At 43.5% G+C, this 21864-nt stretch overlaps 1 protein-coding gene across 1 annotated transcript in view; it reads left to right on the top strand.

The window, feature by feature from the left end:
• The window catches only part of LOC144480979 (A disintegrin and metalloproteinase with thrombospondin motifs 16-like), a 235139-nt gene that overhangs the window by 93051 nt on the left and 120224 nt on the right, over window positions 1-21864 (top strand). The window contains exons 4-7 of the mRNA XM_078200606.1: window positions 1389-1588; window positions 4691-4774; window positions 6027-6186; window positions 14679-14784. Of these exons, the coding sequence (XP_078056732.1) occupies window positions 1389-1588; window positions 4691-4774; window positions 6027-6186; window positions 14679-14784 (550 nt within the window). The remainder of the gene's footprint in view (window positions 1-1388; window positions 1589-4690; window positions 4775-6026; window positions 6187-14678; window positions 14785-21864) is intronic.

The following is a 21864-nucleotide window of genomic DNA, read 5'->3' as shown; positions in this document are numbered from 1 at the left end:
GGACAGTGTGGTGGGTGTGAACTATGTGCAGATGCATTCACTCACCTTAACCACCCAGGTGAAGCCATTAGACTTTTTCCCCCAATGCTGTCATGTATTGTGAGACCCACTAAGCATTAGCCATTCCCTGTGGAGACTCAGTCTTAACAGCATCCTCACCACTGGCATAGACATGGTCTCTTTCTTAGCTATCATTTCTCTGACTAGTGTGCCCTGAGCAGCATCGCAGAAGCAGGAAGGCCTTTCCTTTTCCTGGTGTGCTATCCTCCTCCTTCAGTGCCAAAATCAGATTATCCAGCAGTATACTGCTGCAACCTCCCTTTGCGAGGCACTGCAGCTTTGAAAAGAGAAGGTACATGCTTTCTTTGCAATGCTACTTGGCCTCCAGTGGTGTGTAGAGGAAGCTGGCAGATCCGTGAAGTTCAGGACAGAATAATAGCTGCTCATGTCTACACTCAGGGAAATGAAGTTGGTACACCTCATTTCCATTGGATATGTGCAGGTCACAAATTGCAGCAAATTAATTTCTAGCCCTCTATTTCTGTACTATTTGTGATTAATTAACAGATTGAGCATGCTGTTTAAATTTCAAAGCACTTAAGAATGGGGGAAGCAGGGGATTGAGGTTTTCAGGGGATTCGAAACATTTATATTGTTTCTCTGGAAGGTTACAGCAATTCCCCCACCCAATCTCTGAACAGGTCGAGAGAACCTCCACAGAGCTTCAGGAGCTTGGTCACCAATGTTTCCTTCAGAAGGAACTCTTCAAAATGCAGCTAATGAAAATATAACAGAACTTACTTCAACTTATAAATCAAAGAAAGTGTTTAATAAAGAAACATCAATACTCCAAACTTGGGGCCTCACCCTGGGCCACTCCAAGGTTCCCACAATTCTACATAGTTCCTTATTTATAGTGAATCAGCTGGTCAGCTGACTATTACATCACTCTGTAATTGGTTCCATGGTTTACTGGGTCAGCCGATCCTTACATCTTGTTCCCATTGATCACATTTCATCCAATACAAAGTTGTCACTGGTTACATTCTAACAACCATCTCATTTTCAAGGGAAATGGTGTATTGGCAACACCAAGTGAGCAGGAGTTAATGTATTGAGTTTTGCTATGTAAACATACAACACTTGCCACTTAACTTGCACAAAACAATTAGGAGGTTACCAAAGTCTGAGCATTAATGCAAAACCTCTCGAGTACCATCATATCATTTTTAAACATAAATTTTATTTTTGCGAAGCAAATTGAATCAATGTCACTTTCTATCTAAATGGAGAACACTCGTGACAATATATGCTTGCTGCATGGGAATTATTCTTTTAAAAATCCTGTGCCTCGTTTATTAACAATACCAAATGTTTTCTCTTTGTAGATATGCCTAAACCTCCAGAAGCAGATATATATATTCTACCAGATGAGTATGGATTCTTGCCCAGAAACAAACGCTCCTTGTTTAAGACCCGAAAGAATGAAAAGCTTAATGTGGAAACCTTAGTCGTGGTAGACAAGAAAATGATTGAAAACCATGGCAACGAAAACATCACTACTTACGTGTTAACTATACTAAATATGGTAAGGCTGAGGAAACACTTATTTAACTCCAATTACCCTCGTGTTTATAGTGGCAAAAAAAGGCTGTGCAACATTTTTGTCATAACATTCCTTTACATTTTGAGAATAGTATTTTAAGGAAGTTGTAGTGTAGTGTGAAGTTATATTTACATGTGCCTGCAAATTCAAGCTTAATGCATCGAATACTAATAACAAAACAGAAGTTCTGTTCCTTCAGTGAAAGGGAGATGTTTTCACCTTCACTGTTAAGGCAGTGAACTGACCGACTGGAACTAAAGATAGAGAATGTTCAGGAGGTCAGGTAGCTTCTGTGTGAAGAGAAACAGAATCTACATTTTAGGTCAATATCTTTCATCAGAACTGCAAAAGATTAGAAATGTGATAGTTTTTAAGCAAGTGAAAGGGATGGGTGTGGAAAAAGAACAAAAGGGAAGGTCTACAGTAGGGTGGAAGACAGGAGGGATTAAATGACAAAAGTGTTGGTGGTGCAAGGCCAAAGGGAGGGTCAATAGCAGGAACTTACCAAAACTCCTTCGACAGTGCCTTCCAAACTTGGAAATATATCGCCGTTCCTTCATTGTCACTGGCTCAAAATCCTGGAATTCCCTGCCTAACAGTACTGTAGGTGTACCTACACCACAGGGACTGTAGCGTTTCAAGAAGGCAGCTCACCACCACCATCTCAAGGGCAATAAATACAATCCCAACCAGCGATGCCACATCCCATGGATGGCTTAAAAAATACATAAAACCAAAGCCTGAAAAGAAAAAGGAAACAAACTGGGAGCAGAGATTATGGTCTAAAATTGTTGTTTTGAATGTCTAGTTGCATGGTGAGGTGCTGTTCCTTGACTTTATGTTGAGCTTCATCAGAGCATTGCAGGAAGCTGAGCATAGAGAGATCAGCATGAGAGCAAGGTGTAGAATTAATCAGCGTTATGTTTACAAGCTCAATGGAGGTGCTCTGCAAAGTGGTCACCAAATCAGGATTTGGTCTCCTCAAGTAGAGCAAATCACATCGTAAGCAGCGAATATGGTGTATTAAGTCAGAAGAGGCACAAGTAAACCACTGTTTTCACCTGGAAGGAATGTTTGGGTCCTTGAACAGTGAGGAGGGGAGAGTGAAAAAGGCAGGTGCTGCATCTCCCGCACTTAGATGGAGCGTGCCATGGGAAGGAGAGGGTGTATTGTTTGTGATTGAGGTAATCTCAGGTTGTCATCGAGGTTTTGCTCCCTTTGTGAATTCTGAGAGGGAAGATGTGTTTGGTGGTCGCATCTCATTGGAGAAAGCAGAAATGGTGGAGAATGATCCATTCCAGAGGAAACATCAGTAAAACAGGGAAATAAGAATACTGGCTTGAACTATATTTTTTTCTGGGATCAAATATGGAGCCGAGTGGGGTGACAGGTGAAGATGAGGATAACCTTATGGTGATGCTGGGAAGAGGGGTGAGGGGAAGGGAGCAGAGATGGCTGAAATCCTTTTCGTGCACAATGGTAGGGCATCCTTGATCAAGGAAAAGGACGGATTAGAAGTGCTGGTATGGAAGGCTGCATCATCACATCGAGGGGCAACAGAGGTGGAGAAACTGGGAGAATGGAATGGAGTCCTTACAGGAAGCAGAGTGTGAGGAAGTGCAGTTGAGCTGGGTGTCATTGGACTTGCAGAAAATATTTATTCATAGACTATCCCCAGAAATGGAAACAGAGAATGCAAGGATCCTACCGCACAATAAGAACATTTCTGTAGTTGCATAGCTGTCCAGCAGACTGTCACATTTTAGTGGTGGAAGTGTTCACATTTGTGTCTGTAAAGGGTTTGAGCTTCTCAGTAGTATACTCTGAATTTTAGACATTGTATTTGAGTAGATCTTACATGACCAAACAAGTACCCAGTACTTTGACTGTCTGCAAAATGCTTGAGTGATTGGATCAAAACATTTCAACTCTTCAACTTTAGACATTCAAAATACAAAATAGCACGATGTCTGCAGTTGTGACAGTGGTAATAGTGATCTTCTTTGATTAAAGGTATGTTGATGTAATGAAAATTCTTGGTGGAGCAAGTAACATCAAACGGTTCACTTCTTGCATCTGATGTGGTGTGAAAATCTGTGCTTCTGTAACTAAAAGCTGAACATTCTGCAGATCTAGATGCAGTTTTATAATGGAATGCTTATACTAGCTTTCAAATATTCATAAATTGTTTCCCCACAATAATTTAAAGATGACAATCAATCCTATCTGAGGAGACACCCTGACTTCGGCTTCGAAATTCTGTTTTTTTTAAAACAGTTGATTTTGTCATTTTAAAAAAATTGTTCTTGGTATCTGTGTGTTGCAATGATTCACATTCACTAACTTTTTATCAAGATTTAGGGCAGGGTTCTCCAGCTGTGCATGCCCAAGACTGGAAATTCCCACCTGAACTCAGTGAGCCTGTAAATGTTCCACCACATTTTCTGTCTTGTCCACTACGATTTCCGTGGAGGGTGGGGCGGGAGAATTTTGGCCTTAAATTTGTTGCCTCTTTTAAGGTGTCCACCCTGTTTAAAGGAATTTGCTCTGCTCTGGAAGCTATCCAAATATTGTGATTTTATAATTACAAACTTCTCATCTTTCAGACTGTGTTCTATCAATAGTTACCCAGGCAAAGTTAGGAGAATGAAAAGCACCTTTGGGTGACTATTGTACAGACACAGATGGATGGACATGCGGGCATGCGCACACTGCCACCCACGTACCTCATACACCTGTCAACAAGCTTTAAACCTGGCTAGACTTTAAACTTAACGGGTTTACAGCAGCTAGTCTTGTTAAAAAGGGGACGTGGCTTACTTATCTTCAATTCTACAATCCTTGATGCTAGGTCCTGGGGACACCCTGCACTGCCCAAAACCCACCAGCCTGAGTCGGAAAATTGGGCGAGATGGAAGTGGCTGGATTGAGCAGAGTGGCAATCTGACTCAGTTGCCACTCCATCAGAAGTTCCGGCCCAGTATTGCTTACAGTTTTTATATGTGCTTGTAGCATTCCATCAATGAAGTATGTATTTCCTGACAACTAAGATAAACCTGAAAATAATTTGTTGCCTCTTTTAAGGTGTCCACCCTGTTTAAAGATGGCACGATAGGAGGCAACATAAATATCGTAATAGTTGGGATTGTCCTGCTGGAAGAAGATCAGGTATCCATTTCAAATAAATTAAATAATATGACGTATAGAACTTCACTACATCAGTGATGGTGTACAATTAAATTATACAAATTAGATGATTTATAGAAAGCAATCTGAGACTAAACCAATCTATTTGCAAACTTGGTGCCATATTGAACTCCATAAATGTCTGACTATATATTCACAAAATCACGAAGATTGTCTATTTGTAGCTGTGTTACATTGCCCCCTCATTCATCCCCATGTTACCTCTACACTTGACTATTGCAACACAATCCTGGCTGGTCTGCCAGATTCTATCCTCTGTAAACTAGAGGTCATCAAAAACTTGGTTGCCTGTACCCTAAGTTACAGCAAATGCTGTCCATCCATCACCTCTGTGTTTACTGACCCACATTGGCCCCTGGTCGGGCAAGTCCTTGATTTTAAAATCCTCATCCTTGTTTTTAAATCCCCCCCCCCCCCCCCCCCCGCCCCCCATGACCCCTCTCCTTCCTACCTCTATAATTTTCTCCAACACAGCCTTCTTGAGATATCTGTGCTCATCTAACTCTGGCCTCCTGAGCATCCCTGATTTTAATTGCTCCACCATTGGTGACCACACATTCAGGAACTAATCTCTGGAATACCCTTCCCGCACCTCTCTGCCTCTCTACCCCACTTTCCTACTTTACAGCACTCCTTAAATCTTACCCCTTTAACAAAGCTTTTGTCATCTGACCCAATATCTCCGAAGCGGCTTATTGAAATGTGTTGTTTTATAATGCACCTGCAAAGTGCTTTGGGACATTTTGTTACATTAAATACCAAAAAGGATATAAATTGTTACAGTAAACTCTGCTTTCCACTCAGTTAGATCATAGTAACAGTGCGTTTCATTAAAGGTTTAGAATCTTACACCTGTATTCCTCAAGTTTATTTTTTTTACATTCATGGAAGAAAGTCAATTATGTGCCCACTGTCTTATGGGCATTGCGTGCTGGATTTAACGTTGTCTTAATTTGTTGTCTTTGCAATTGCCATTAAGAATTTCAGGCATGGCCAGTTTGCATTATCCAGCACTTGCCTTAAAAATCTCAGAATGACCAACCCTTTCATGAAGCACTGAACCATAAACGACTGTCTAGGCTCCTTGTTGCCTCTTGTCATTATTTATTTATCTTTCACAATGTTTTCATAAAATAGTCCAAAACGCAAGGGCCAATTTGCGATCTCCTTTGAATTTTTTTTCTATTTTCTCCTTTGTCTTTTGGTTTTACAGCCGGGTCTTGTAATAAATCACCACGCAGACCGCACCTTGAACAGCTTCTGTCAGTGGCAATCGGGATTGATGGGCAAGAGCGGTAACCGTCATGATCATGCCATTCTGCTGACAGGCCTTGACATTTGTTCTTGGAAGAATGAACCATGTGACACTTTAGGTGAACTCATTAAAATGTTTTTAAAATTACAAGTGAAAACTTATGAAAAATATTTTAATGCAAATTGTGAAATTGACGAAGGTGAATTTATTTATAATTCTCAAGTTCAAGGAATCCAGTCTTCTGCAAACTGTTGTGTGACATTACATTTCAGAACCAATTTTCCCAAAGCGTTTTGTGTCACTTTGTATTATCTGCAGTGATTTTGGCACAGATGTGAGAAAGACAGAACACCAGCGAGAGTAGCAGCAAATAAAAGAAACCACAAAATCCTTGAAGGGTGAGAGGATTATGAATAAAAATCCCATCTGCATTCAGGCCATTAGCAAAATAGCTCAAACTTCAATCATTTTGACAATGGTGTCTTTCAATTGGATATTCCATTTCTACCCAATCCATTGTTTCTTGCACAAAATATTGTGCTTCATATCATTTGATGTTAGTGACTGATATTTCTGTAGCATTCACACTAGTGCTACTGCACAGCATTGAAATAAAAATCTTACAAATCTGAAAATTCTCACTTAATCCCCATCATTATAGAGAAAGTAGCAAAACATTCCCAATATTCTGGATTGTCTCTGAAGTCATCTGCTCCTGCTTTGCATTTTCTTCTAAAAACAATATAAGTTGTTCCTCCCAGTGAAACGATACAGTTGCATTGCAGATAATATTGATATCCCGGCATTTCACCAAGCAGAGGCATTGTAATGCCCTTCTGTGTGATGTACTTATGAATTTTGATTCTTTCCCAGTAAAATGGTTCCGTTTTGCACCACCATCCTTCATTCTATCGCAGGCTTTAAATACAGAATACAGACCTGGGGGTCCTTGTGCATGAGACGCAAAAGCCCAGTCTGCAGGTACAACAGGTGATCAAGAAGGCAAATGGGATGTTGGCCTATATTGCGAAGGGGATAGAATATAAAAGCAGGGATGTCTTGATGCACCTGTACAGGGCATTGGTGAGGCCGCAGCTGGAATACTGTGTGCAGTATTGGTCCCCTTATATGAGGAAGGATATATTGGCATTGGAGGGAGTGCAGAGAAGGTTCACCAGGTTGATACCGGAGATGAGGGGTTTGGATTATGAGGAGAGGCTGAGGAGATTGGGTTTGTACTCGTTGGAGTTTAGAAGGATGAGGGGGGATCTTATGGAGACTTATAAGATAATGTGGGGGCTGGATAGGGTGGAGGCGGAGAGATTCTTTCCACTTAGTAAGGAAGTTAAAACTAGAGGACACAGCCTCAAAATAAAGGGGGGTCGGTTTAAGACAGAGTTGAGGAGGAACTTCTTCTCCCAGAGGGTGGTGAATCTCTGGAATTCTCTGCCCACTGAGGTGGTGGAGGCTACCTCGCTGAATATGTTTAAAGCGCGGATGGATGGATTCCTGATCGGTAAGGGAATTAAGGGTTATGGGGATCAGGCGGGTAAGTGGTACTGATCCACGTCAGATCAGCCATGATCTTATTGAATGGCGGGGCAGGCTCGAGGGGCTAGATGGCCTACTCCTGCTCCTATTTCTTATGTTCTTATGTTCTTATGTTGTAGCAACACCTCCCACCCCTACCCTGCCCCTGTTCTTGCTGACTTGTATTGGCTCCTAGTTAAACTATGCCTTGATTTTAAAAATTCTCATCTTTGTTTTCAACTCCCTCCATGGGTGTACCCCTCCCTTTCTCTGTAATCTCCTCCAGCCCCATAACCACATTGGTCTACCTGTGCTCATCTGGTTCTGGTTTTTGAACATACTTGATTTTAATTATTCCACCATTGGTGTCCTTGCGGCACATAAATGCAAGATTCAAGAAATACCTGCGTGCTTAAGATCCTGTTATTTTGCTGCTATTGTTCATAAATCTATTCTTGTATTGCTGTACCTGTTAGAAATGAAACAAGAATGTGTTTAGACTGCATAACAGATTGCTGCTAATGTAAAGGGAGCAGATGGCTCTCAATTCTGACCCTTTATTTCAGACATTGAAACCACAAAATAATTTACAGTACAGAAAGAGACCACTCTGAAACAATCCAGCCTGTCCCATTTCCCTCTGGCCTTTAGCTCCATCCCCCTGCAAGTTTATTTCCTTAAAGCAGCCATCCAATTTCCTTTTGAAATCAGTGATTACCTCTGCTTCCAGCAGCTTCATGTGCAGCAGATTCCAGGATCATAACTAATGAAGTGATATCACACCAATGAAGCGAGGAAAGTAAAACGAAAATTGCTGTAAATACCATGCATGTGCTAACAGTAATGAAAATTTAGGTGCAAAAAAACATCTGCTTTCTACTCGTATTGACCTGTTTGTCCACATTTTTTAAAACCTGCAGGATTGTCCAAACCGTCTGAATTTTCACCACATTAAATGTCTTATTTGTCCTCACTTTGTGAACAGCTGAATTTCATCCTCAGCCTTGATATAAATGCAGTAATTTAATATGTTAGCATAGATAGAGGTTCTAATTTTTACCCCCACGCATTAAGTTTTACCTGGAGTGAATAGGTGTAGTGCATGTTCGTGCTTAGACTTGTCTTAATTTCTTCTGCTTGGTAAGAGATTGTTAAGATGTAATTAAAATATGTCCCAAAATATTTCAGTTTGACTTCAAAGCAGAAAAGGCATATATAATAGTTGCTCTTCAGAAGATAACTGTACTCTATGTAGTCATCAAAACACTTTAAATCTCCTTCATCTCCAAGACTTCTTTCTTCACTTCAGGGCTGAATTCCAATGTTTTTAATAAACTGGGGTTAATGCAGTGGAAGTAATGTGAAGGTGCAAAATGCAACCTGGAAGACAGGTCAGCCTATGGCACTGTGCATAAATGAATACGTAGGTCTGGATTTTATTGAGCTCTGGGAGCATGTGGGGAGGAGGGGGTTTGGTGGGCGACTAAGATCAGGCGAGATGGTGAAGGAGTGTGCCCATTGCTTTCCCACCAACACTGGTATTTTGCCACTGACGGGGAATGTGGCGGACTGCCTTCCGCCCCTTAGGCCAATTGAGACCCTTAATTAAAGGCCACATAAGAGTTTATTACCATTACTGCTGGTATTTTACAAGCAGCGGGTGAGCACTTTGCCACTTGGGTAGACCTCATTGTATACTCTGAATTCCCTGCCAGATTTTGGGGGGTGTGGGGGGGTGGGGGGGTGGGGGGGGGGGGGGGGTGGCGGAGTGTTTGGTGCCTCTTGATTGGGCACCCTATAAGCAATGCGGGGCCCTCCCAGCGTCGAGTGCCATCTTTGCTGATGCTCCCCTGAATTGGCCTCACAAACAAACCACCAATCTCACCCTCATCCGGGGTGCCTGAAAAGGCAACTTGACTTACTTCCATTCTCGAGTCTTCTCCAACGTAACTGCTTTTAGCCAGCTGCACTTCCAGATGTAGTCACCACTCTTGGTGGCGCTGCTGGCACTGTAAAGCTGCTGGTCCTCTGATTAGCTAATAGCACTACAGGATGAGACTGTGCCCTTTAAAGGGATGGAAATCCTAAGATCAGGCAATTAACTGCCTGCTGCACTTAACATGCAGTTTGGGCTTCCATGACCATCTAAGGCAGGTTATCCCCTGATTTTCCATCCGGTGGACACGACAACTATTCCTCTAAAATCCTGGCCAAGGACTGGCAGGGAACAAGAGGTAATCCGAATGATTAGTTCTCAATTTACAACAAGCACTATGAGGGGGACTAGGAGAGCAATAGTAGTGGGGGACGCAATAGTTAGAGGCACAGACAGGCGGTTCTGTGGGCACGAATGAGACTCCAGGATGGTAGTCTGCCTCCCTGGTGCCGGGCTCCTGGATGTCTCTGAGTGGGTAGGAAGCATCCTAAAAGGGGCGGGTAACCAGACAGACGTCATTGTCCACATTGGTGCAAATGACGTAGGCAGAAAGAGCAGGGAGGTCCTGCGAGAGCAATTCAGGGAGTTGGGTAGTAGGCTAAAAAGCAGGGCCTCTAGGGTAGCGATCTCTGGACTACTCCCAGAGAAGCTAGTGAGGCTAGGAACAGGGAGATTGTACGGCTGAATGCGTGGCTAAAGGACTGGTGCAGGAGGGAGGGTTTTAAATTCGTGGATCACTGGGAAGTCTTCAAGAGAGGATGGCACCTGTACAAGAAGGACGGGTTACACCTAAACTGGAGGGGCACGAATATCCTAGCTGGGAGTTTTGCTAGTGTGGTTCGGGTGGGTTTAAACTAATGTGGCAGGGGGGGTGGGGATCAGAACAATAGGTCAATAAGCATAGAGGCTGGGGACGAGGTTGGGGCCAAGGCAAGGCTATCTAAGAGGAAGAGCATTCTGGGGGAGGATGACCTCAGTGGGCCTGGAGGTCTGGAGTGCATCTGCTTCAATGCAAGGAGCGTCACGGGCAAGACAGATGAGCTTAGAGCCTTAATACTTGTGCGGAACTTGGATGTGGTTGCAGTGACGGAGACTTGGTTAAAAGGACAGGACTGGCAGCTGAATATCCCAGGGTATAAGTGTTTTAGGCGAGACAGAGGAGGGGTTAGGAGAGGTGGGGGAGTAGCAATGCTGGTTAGGGAGCATATTACAGCGGTACAGAGGGTGGACAATTTGGAAGGGTCAGGTAACGAGTCACTGTGTGTGGAGCTCAGAAACAGGAAGGGTGCAGTCACTATGCTGGGGGTATACGACAGGCCTCCCAACAGCCCACAGGAAGTTGAGGAACGGATATGTAAGGAGATTCTGGACAGGTGCAGAAAAAATAGTGTTGTTGTAGTGGGAGACTTTAATTTCCCTTGTATAGACTGGAAATCGCTTAGGGTGGGGGGCCTGGATGGGAAGAATTTATAAAATGCATACAGGAAGATTCTTTGGAACAATATGTTGACAGTCCAACTAGAGAGGGTGTACAAGTCCACAGATCCTTAAAGGTGGCAGCACAGGTGGAGAGGGTGGTCAAGAAGGCCTATGACATGCTTGCCTTTATTGGACGGGGCATAGAATATAAAAGTTGGCATATGATGTTGCAGCTCTATAGAATGTTGGTTAGGCCACATTTGGAATACTGCGTCCAGTTCTGGTTGCCACACTACCGGAAGGAGGTGGAGGCTTTGGAGAGAGTACAGAAAAGGTTTACCAGGATGTTGCCTGGTATGGAGGGTCTTAGCTATGAGGAGAGATTGGGTAAACTGGGGTTGTTCTCCCTGGAAAACGGAGGATGAGGAGCGACCTCATAGAGGTGTATAAAATTATGAAGGGCATAGATAGGGTGAACAGTGGGAACCTTTTTCCCAGGTCGGAGGTGGCGAACACAAGGGGTCACGGATTCAAGGTGAGGGGGGCAAGGTTCAACACAGATGTCAGGGGGACGTATTTTGCACAGAGGGTGGTGGGGGCCTGGAATGCACTGCCAAGCAAGGTGATTGAGGCGGACACGCTGGGATCATTTAAGACTTAGCCACATGAACAGACTGGGAATAGAGGGATACAAACGAATGGTCTAGTTGGGCACATGAGCAGCGCAGGCTTGGAGGGCTAAAGGGCCTGTTCCTGTGCTGTATTGTTCTTTGTTCTTTGACACGGGGACCCAAAGCACATTAGCTGTGTTTCTGTGAGACTGTATCATGTTGATAATCTTCAGTTTTGTGCCTGTAAATTGGCATTTAATCAACACAGAGAGGAGGGAAAGGGGTGGGGATCAGTTTTTTCCCATTGCATTGTCTTAGAATTTCCTGGGACTTTGCTGCAAACAGAAATAATTCTGTGCCTGTAGTAGGCACTGATCCAATGTTTTTAATTTTATATAAGACTGAAAAGGGCATTCATGCCCTTCCACCTTGTTTTATGTTGGGTTCAACAGAAGAACCAATCAGAAGCTAGAACTAACGTCTGGCCCAAACACCCAATCAGAGAATGTGCAAGAATCATGATGGCAGGCTGATGATGAGGTGGAATGTTTAAACCAGCCTCCCCCAGGACAATTTGAGTCCTTCTGGATGCTGTCCTTCACTTCAATATCTGAACCTGAAAGTGTAGTTGCAGGAAGTTGAGCTCCAATTCCTCTCCAGTTTATTTTTAGGCACTTGGCCCAGACAGGAACAAACTTTTGTCTGCATGGTAGTGGAGAGGAAAATAAAGGCCGGTTGTTTCTTCATCTGGGCAGCACTCTTGAGGTTTCAAATGGGCACACAATGAAGAAATTGTACCCTATATCTACACATGGGATGGTAGAGCAGCAGTATTATGCCATTTCATTCATGTACTAAGATTTCATTGTGTCAAAATTTCCTGTACTTGATAACTAATCTGTTATTAATACAGCATGATTACATAGGAATATGGGACTTAGGACCAGGAATAGGCCATTTGGCCCTTCGAGCCTGCTCCACCATTCAATAATACCATGGCTGATTGGTTGTGATTTCATCTTCACTTTCCTGCCTGCCTGAAAGGACTTGATTCCCTTGTCTAACAAAAATCTATCTAATCTGGATGATTTCAATGATCCAGCCTCCACTACCTTCTAAGGAAGTGAATTCCACAATCTAGTGACCCCCTTGAGAGAAAAGACTTCTCTTCATCACTATCTTCAAAGGGGGGACCTCTTACTTCTAAACCACGTCCCCTAGTTTTAGTTTCCTCGGCAAGAGGAAACATCCTCCCCAGTATTCACCCTGTCCAGTCCCCTCAAGAGCTTATTTGTTTCAATAGGATCATCTCTCATTCTTTTAAACACCAAGGGCATAGGTCCAACCTGTTCAACCTGTCTTCATAAGATAAGCCCATCATCCCAGGGATGAGTTGAGTGAAAATTCTCAGAACAGCCTCTAAAGTAATTTTTTTCTTTCTTCAAATAAAGCGGCCAAAACTGTACACAGCACTCCAGATGTGGTCTCAGCAGTACGGTTGCAGTAAAATTTACGCATTTTTATATCCCATTCCTCTTGCAATAAATGCCAACATTCCATTAGATTCTACTTGGTCATACTTTCTAGACTTTCAAGAAGAATGCATGAGCGTAGGCATACCCATCAATTAAAACACTGGGTGGAATCTTGTTGAGGTGTTGGGCTGGAGAGCAATTGGAATCAATAGAATGAATATCGAGCCAATTCCATAGTGGGTGAGTAAATTACTTCATGAGATACGGTGAAGAGAAGTTTATAATCTCAATGTCTCTCAGGTCAGCACAGAAGCTGAATAGCAAGAACTTGCATTTATATAATGGGCAGGTACCCACTGCATGTTTCGCGGCAGCGGGAGACAGCCCGCCCACCATTGGGACATCTTTGGGACATTGTTTTTTGCACTAAAGGTATTGGCCGGCGGGATCTTCTGGTCTCTCCGTTGTTAACAAGGTCTCCCATTGAATGCAACCCTTGCTGCTGGGAAACCCATGGCAGGGGTGTACTGTTAGCAGGACTGGAAAATCCCGCTGGCGTGAACGGCTGGAAAATTCCAGCCAATAGCTTTAGTGTAAAAAAAAGTCCCAAAGATATACAACCAGACAAAACGAACAAGCCATGCAGTAAGAGATGCTTAGGATCATAAGTGACTAAAGAAATAGGTGACTAAAGGCTTGGTAGAAGAGGTGGGCTTTAAGGAAGGTTTGAAAGAAGAGTGAAGCAGAAAGGCCCAAGGTTTAGGAAATGAATTTCCAAACACTGGGCCTGGGCAGCTGAAGGCACAGCAGCCAATAGTGGGGCAAATGGATTTCAGGGTGCACAAGAGGTTGGAGGTGCATAAAGCCATCAGAGATTTCTAATGTTCAGCTTTTCCAGGTAAAAGCCATCTACAGAGAAGGACCTTAAGGGCAGGATTTTACCACAGCATGCATTCCGAAATAGTAAAATTCTGCCTGAGGTCAATGGACCTTTCCATGATCTGCCCCTCACCCGCTCCGATTCCTGTGGCGGGCGGCTCGGGAAAATTCATCCCTAAAAGTAAGTAAAATAGTAAATTAGCCAAAAGTAAGTTCATGAAAGGGATGTTAATTTTTTTTAGGAGTAAACTTGAGATGAGTGAAATGTAAGTTTCTTTGAACTTTACTCACTCTGCTCACTTGATGTCTGAGAAATAAAGCACTCATGAAATTAGCCCAGTAATTCAATTGCCGAAACAGTATCTTCATCCAGTCATGAACACGAAGATTAATGCTTGTTTTATGAATTGGACAAGTTTCCCTGCTGTTACAATTGGGATTAGCATTATGACGCACAGCGTACAAACCATTGTGAAACAAAGCACAAATTTTTAACAATTGCTTGGAAATATTTGGTTATTTTCTTTGCAAATATACAATCATTTAGAAAATGCTGGGAAGGACAATACAGTTTTAATAAAATTAGTTTTAAAAGAATGCTAACTGATGATGTGCACAAAAAGACTATTGACTTTAACATTGGCTTGGCTGATGAATCCTAGAATCATTTTTAGTGATCAGGTTAGAAAATAAAACAAGGAGGGTACAACATACTAATACTGATGAAATCATTCCAAATTGTACTTGTTTTACTCCCTAGGTTTTGCACCTATTAGTGGGATGTGTAGCAAATATCGCAGTTGTACTATTAATGAAGACACGGGATTAGGACTGGCATTTACGATCGCTCATGAGTCTGGACACAAGTAAGACGATCTGTAGATTATTCAATATGTCATATCTTTAAATGTTTAGTAACAAATTAGCACTGATACACAAGATATCAGGAACTACCTGTAGTTTATAAAATACATTTATTTCCAAGAGCAACAACTTTAAATTGTCTGGTTACTATTTTACAAAAGTCTGACATTCCTCTTTTAATGGAAACTGTGGGAATAAGTGATATTTAATAATGGAAAAATTCTGGGATTCCCTTGCTCTTACTCAAAACCGGAACTTCACCCATGGAAGATTATTAACTTTGATTCTTCTGCCTATTTTCCCAGAAAACCCATGCAGGAGATGTTTACAGTTTTGCAACTTTCTGCGGCTATAGGAGAATATCCTGGTGTTGAATTTATGTATGACATTCATCCATATGGGGTGGCACAGTGGTCTCAGTGCCAGGGACCCGAGTTCGATTCCAGTCTTGGGTGACTGTGTGGCGTTTTCACATTCTCCCCATGTCTGCATGGGTTTCCTCTGGGTGCTCTGGTTTCCTCCCACATAGATTTGTTAAAGGCAAATTATATTGGATTGAACTGTTTGATGTGATGGCTCAATGAGGGCAATGCCGTTGATGTGATGTCAGTGGACTTCAAGAAGGTATCAGATGAAGTGCTACCTAATGGGGTTGTCAGCAAATTTGAAGCCCATGGATTAAAAGAGAGAGTGACAGTATGGATACAAAGTTGGCTAAGTAATTGAAAATAGAGAGTAGTGTTGAATAGATGCTCTTTTGGTCTGCAGGAAGGTATGCAATGGCATCCCCTGGAAGTCAGTATTGGGAATGCTACTTTTCTTGATGTATATTAATGACTTGCATATATAGGACACAATTTCAAAATTTGCAGATGGCACAAAACCTGGAAGTATTGAGGATGGCGATAGATTTCAAGAGAACACAGACAAACTGATGGAATGGGTGGACATGTTGCAGGTGAAATTCAACACAGAAATGATACATTTTGGTCAAAAGAATTGAAAATAGGAGCCTCTTGGCCCTTCAAGCCTGTTTTGTCATTCATTATAATCATGGCTGATCATCCAACTAACTAACCTGTTCCCACTTTTCCCCTATATCCTTTCATCCATTTAGGCCCAAGAGCTATATCTAACTCCTTCGTGAAAACAAACAATGTTTCGGCTTCAACTGCTTTCTATGGTAGAGAATTCAGCAAGCTCAGCATTCTCTAGGTGAATAAATTTTTCCTATCTCAGTCCTAAATGGTTTATCCCGTATCCTTCGACTGTGACCCCTGGTTCTGGACTCCCCTACTATCAGGACCATCCCTCTTGCATCTACCCTGTCTAGTCCTGTTAGAATTTTATAGGTTTTAATGAGATCTTTCATTCTTCTGAACTCCAGCAAAGATAATCCTAACCAACTCAATCTCTCCTCATATATCAGTGTCACTATCCCAGGAATCAGTCTGGTGAACCTTCACTGCACTCCCTCCAAAGCAAAACGATCCTTCCTTAGGCAAGGAGACCAAAACTGCACACACTATTCCAGATTAAAGTGTGTTGTTGATTTGCCTCTTGGGCCTCCTGTAGTTTCTGTGGCGGGGGGAGAGGCGGGAAGAGGGATTTGTGTGGAATGTTTGAGGTTGTCGGCCCTCTTTCATTATCTGAGAGAGTTTCCCCTCAAAATTTAGCTGCGCTTCAGTTCTGATCTCTCGATCTTTGGGCACCCGGTACGGAGGGAAGCAAGCAAATCGGAGGACCTCCTCGTGGGGCTGCTCCTGGGCATTGCCAACATGGCCAAGAACAGGCCCAAGAAGCAGACTGACTGTCCATACAGAGTGTACCTGGGAGAGGGAACATGCAATGTTCGAGGGTATGCCTGAGGCCTTCTCCAACTAGTGGCCACCAAGACAACTGGAATACATCATCATCCCGGGAAATATCACCTTTATTTTGATAAGTTTCCTTTAAGGTTTCTGTTTTTTGTTAATAGTTATGTCCGCTTCCAAAGGGTCTGTGACCATTGTCTGCTTGGAGAGAAGGAGATATAAATAGAGACAGACTAAAACTGTGACCATGACCACACCACTGAACATCAAGCCATTATCTCCAACACCGTCACTGACCTCATTTCCTCCGGATGCCTTTCCCCACAGCTTCCAACTTCATAGTCTCCCAACCCCGGACAGCCCGCTTCTACCTACTTCCCAAAATTCACAAAAAGGACTGTCCTGGTAGGCCCGTTGTGTCCACATGCTCCTGCCCCACTGAACTTATTTCCTCTTCTCTTGACTCCATCTTCACTTACTGGTCCATTCCTTCCCCACCTATGTCCGGGATTCCTCTGATGCCCTGCGTCATATTGGCAGCTTCCAGTTCGCAGGCCCCAACCGCCTCCTATTCGCCATGGATGTGCAATCTCTCTACACCTCCATCCCACACCAGGATGGCCTGAGAACTCTTCGCTTCTTTCTTGAAAAGAGGCCTGAACAATTCCCATCCACCACCACTCTCCTCCGCCTGGCTGAACTTGTTCTATCTCTCAACAACTTCTCCGTTAACTCATCCCACTTTCTCCAAATCAAAGGAATAGCAATGGGTACCCACATGGGTCCTAGCTACGCTTGGTTTTTTTGGGGGTATGTGGAACATTCCTTGGTTCAGGCAAACCCAGGTCCCCTCCCACAACTCCTTTCCCAGTACATCAATGACTATTTTGGTGCCGCTTTATGCTCTCGTCTATACCTCAAAAAATTCATCAACTTCGCTTCCAGTTTCCACCCCTCCATCGCCCTCAGACACTTCCCTTCCTTTCCTTGACCTTTCTGTCTCCATTTCCAGCAATAGACTATCAACCAATATCCATTACAAGCCCACTGACTCCCACAGCTATCTGGACTGCAGCTCTTTGCACCCTACATCCTGTAAGGACTCCATTCCTTTCAGCTCCTTCACCTCCATCGCATTTGTTCTGTTGGTGCTTCTAATATGTGCTCCTTTTTCCTCAACCGTGGATTCCCATCCACAGTTGCCGACAGGGACCTCAACAGCATGTGGTCCATGTCCTGCGCCATGACCCTCACCCCCTCCCCTCCCTCCCAGAACAAGGATAGAGTCTCCCTTGTTCTCACATTTCACCCCACCAGTCTCCGCATGCAAAGCATAATCCTCCGCCACTTTCGCCACCTCCAGCGTGATGCCACCACCAAAAACATCTCACTTTCACTCCTGTCAGCATTCCACAGAGACCGTTCCCTCCGGGATAACCTAGTCCACTCCTCCACCATACCCAACACCTCTCCCGTCACTCATGGCACCTTCCTATGCAATCGCAGAAGGTGTAACACCTGCCCCTTTACCTCTTCTATGCTCACCATCCAAGGTCCAAAACACTCATTCCAGGTTAAGCAGCGTTTCACTTGCACCTTTTTCAAGTTGGTGTATTGCATTCGCTGCTCCCAATGTGGTCTCCTCTATATCAGAGAGACCAAGCGTAGACTGGGTGATCGCTTTGCTGAGCACCTTCAGTCTGCGCATAATCAGGACCCTGACCTTCCCGTTGCTTGCCATTTTAACACATGATCCTGCTCCCATGTCCACATGTGTGTCCTTGGCTTGCTGCAATGTTCCAGTGAAGCTCAACCCAAACTGGAGGAACAGCATCTCATCTTCCAGCTAGGCACTTTACAGCCTTCCAGCCTCAACATCGAATTCAACAACTTCAGATGATTAGCTGTACCTCACCTCAACCCCTTTGTTTTCATTTTATTTAAATTTTACTGTTCTCTATCTTTTATTTCTTTATTGTCTTTCTTCATTTTTCTTGCCCCCCCACTTGATCCCCCCTTTCCTTACCTTTTCTCCCCCTTTGCTTTCCCTTCCCCCCTCTTTTTCTAATTTTACCCCTCTCCCCCCCCCCCCCTCTCTCTGCCGTTTGGCCATTCACACCCTTTATTCTCTCTATGGACCGCCATTAGCAGTCTTTTCCTCTGGTTTCTGTGGCTATGACTCATCTTTCATTCCCTCACCCTACAGTATAAATATCTCCCATGTTCTATGCCTTTTAGTTTTGACAAAGGGTCATCTCGGCTCGAAACATCAGCTCTTTTCTCTCCTTAAAGATGCTGCCAGACCTGCTGAGATTTTCCAGCATTTTCTCTTTTGGTTGGGGACTAAAACTGTAGTTGCTGGTTTCGCAGATGTCTGCTTGCAATGAGTAACTCTGTAAATAAATGTAAAAATGTGAGTAAGGATTGGCCCCAGTTTTGTCCTTGACTGATTGGCTCTCTGTAATGGAACACAAGGCCACACATCTCCTCTCCTTCTCAGCACGACCATTTTTGTTTTCAACCTGACACAATTCTCCGGCCTTCCCATTCCCACCCTATCCTGACCAGCCTCCCTCTCTGTGCCACCTGCTTCCTCTGCCTCCTCCCATGAACACAGTAAGAAGTCTCACAACACCAGGTTAAAGTCCAACAGGTTTATTTGGTAGCAAATACCATAAGCTTTCGGAGCGCTGCTCCTTCGTCAGATGGAGTGGAAATGTGCTCTCAAACAGTGCACAGAGACACAACATCAAGTTACAGAATACTGATTAGAATGCGAATCCCTACAGCCAGCCAGGTCTTAAAGGTACAGACAATGTGGGTGGAGGGAGCATTAAACACAGGTTAAAGAGATGTGTATTGTCTCCAGACAGAACAGCTAGTGAGATTCTGCAAGCCCAGGAGGCAAGCTGTGGGGGTTACTGATAATGTGACATAAATCCAACATCCCGGTTTAGGCCGTCCTCATGTGTGCGGAACTTGGCTATCAGTTTCTGCTCAGCGACTCTGCGCTGTCGTGTGTCGTGAAGGCCGCCTTGGAGAACCTCCCATGAATGCATACCTGACTCGAGCACCCTCACCAGCAGTGCGTGACACCACAGCCACTTGCATTTATGTAGCACACAGTGAAACATCCCAAGGCACTTTATAGGAAAGTAATCAAATAAAATTTGACACCGAGCTCAAATTCTGGATGAATTAAGACAAGTGACCAATAGCTTGGTTAAAGAACCAAACCAATGAAGTGTCTTAGAGGTAGAGCTTTGAGGAGGGATCCAGCCTATTTTGTATGTAGAAACTTGTGTGACTTAGACGCTTCCCCAAATGCAAGAGGAGTGAGTTAATCAGGAGGATTATTGTATTTGCAATATTTTTAGCTGCATCACCTTTTCAAGGCCATTTTTTAAAAAAGATCTCAGTTTGGTATTGATGGCCTCTGTTGGCTTGGTGTCTCTTCCCCTTTTTACCCTTTACTGGTTTGGATCTGGCATCTCCCATCTTACAAAGCTGGCAGTGACCCCAAAGTAAAGGTGTGGATTTGTCAAGGTCAACGTTTAAGGGGAAAAGAAAACACTGTGCCAACCTGGTCTTGACGAATCTGCCAAGTTGATACTGGGGTTACCGGGACCAGCGCCAGAGATATTCAGCACGTGCTGGGGATGCCAACACAGGTGCAGCGACCAAGTTTAAAGCTGCTCTCCATTCTGTACTTGTTGATCAGTTCTTTGGCATTGATGCGACAGACTGGCTATGAAGCAGAGAACTTCACTAGATGTGATCACTACTGATGCTGAGCCAGCTGAGGGATGTTTGCTAACGATGGTTAAGAAACTTGTAAAATTCTAACAGGGTGGATTCAGAACGAATGTTCCCAATGGTGGAGGAGTTCAAAACTAGGGGTCATAGTTTGAGGATAAGGGGTAAATCTTTTAGGACTGAGGTGAGGAGAAATTCCTTCACCCAGAAGGTGGTGAATATGTGGAATTCACTACCTCAGAATGTAGATGAAACCAAAACGTGTGATTTCAAGAGGAAATTAGATATAGTTCTTGGGACTAAAGGGATCAAGGGATATGGAGGAAAGGGGGGATCAGGATATTGAATTCGATGATCAGCCATGATCAAAATGAATGGCGGAGCAGGCTTGAAGGGCCGAATGGCCTATTCCTGCTTCTAGTATCTATGTTTTTATGTTTCTATATGGTCTCATCAAGGCCCTGTATAACTATAGCATGACTTCCCTGTTCCTGTACTTGAATCCTCTTGCTATGAAGGCCAAAATATCACTTGCCTTCTTCATCGCCTGCTGCACCTGCACACTTACTTTCAGCAACTGGTGTACGAGGACACCCAGATCTCATTGCATATTCCCCCCTCTCAATCTATAGCTATGCAGATAATAATCTGCCTTCATGTTTTCGCTACCAAAATGGTCTACATCTATCTACATTATACTGCATCTGCCATGTGTTTGCCCACTCACTCAACTTGTCCAAATCACATTGAAGCATCTCTGCATCCTCCTCACAGCTTACCTTCACACCCAGCTTTGTGTCATCTGCAAATCTGGAGATATTACCTTTAGTTCCCTCATCTAAATCATTAATATATAGAGTGAATAGCGGGGGTCCCAGCATCGATCCCTGCGATACCCCACTAGTCACTGCCTAACGCTTGGAAAAAGACCATTTATTCCTTATTTTTGTTTCCTGTCTATCAACTAGTTTTCTATCTATCTCAGTACAGCACCCCTAATTCCATGTGCTTTAATTTTACACACCAACCTCTTATGTGGGACCTTGTCGAAAACCTTCTGAAAATCCAAATAAATCACATCCACTGGCTCCCCATCATCAACTCTACTTGTTACATCGTCGAAGAATTCCAGTAGATTTGTCAAACATGATTTCTCTTTCATAAATCCACACTGACTCTGTCCGATTCTACCACACTTTACCAAGAATTCTGCGATTAAACATTTTATAATGGACTCCAGCATTTTCCCCACTACCGACGTCAGGCTGATGGGTCTATAATTCCCTGCTTTCTTTCTACCTCCCTTTTTAAATAGTGGGGTTACATTAGCTACCCTCCAATCTGTAGAAACTGTTCCAAAGTCTATAGAATCTTGGAAGATGACCACCAATGCATTTTCTTTCCCTTTCTCCTCTCCCGTAGTTCAGATTCTTGTTGGGTTTCGGTGCCTGAGATATAGCCATTTACTTTGCAAAGAATCACTGCCAAGCCCAATCCTCGCCTGCCTTTGCA

The sequence above is a fragment of the Mustelus asterias genome, chromosome 2 (assembly GCF_964213995.1).
Source record: "Mustelus asterias chromosome 2, sMusAst1.hap1.1, whole genome shotgun sequence".
Classification (NCBI taxonomy): domain Eukaryota; kingdom Metazoa; phylum Chordata; class Chondrichthyes; order Carcharhiniformes; family Triakidae; genus Mustelus; species Mustelus asterias.
This window is presented reverse-complemented; position numbering and strand designations above follow the sequence as displayed.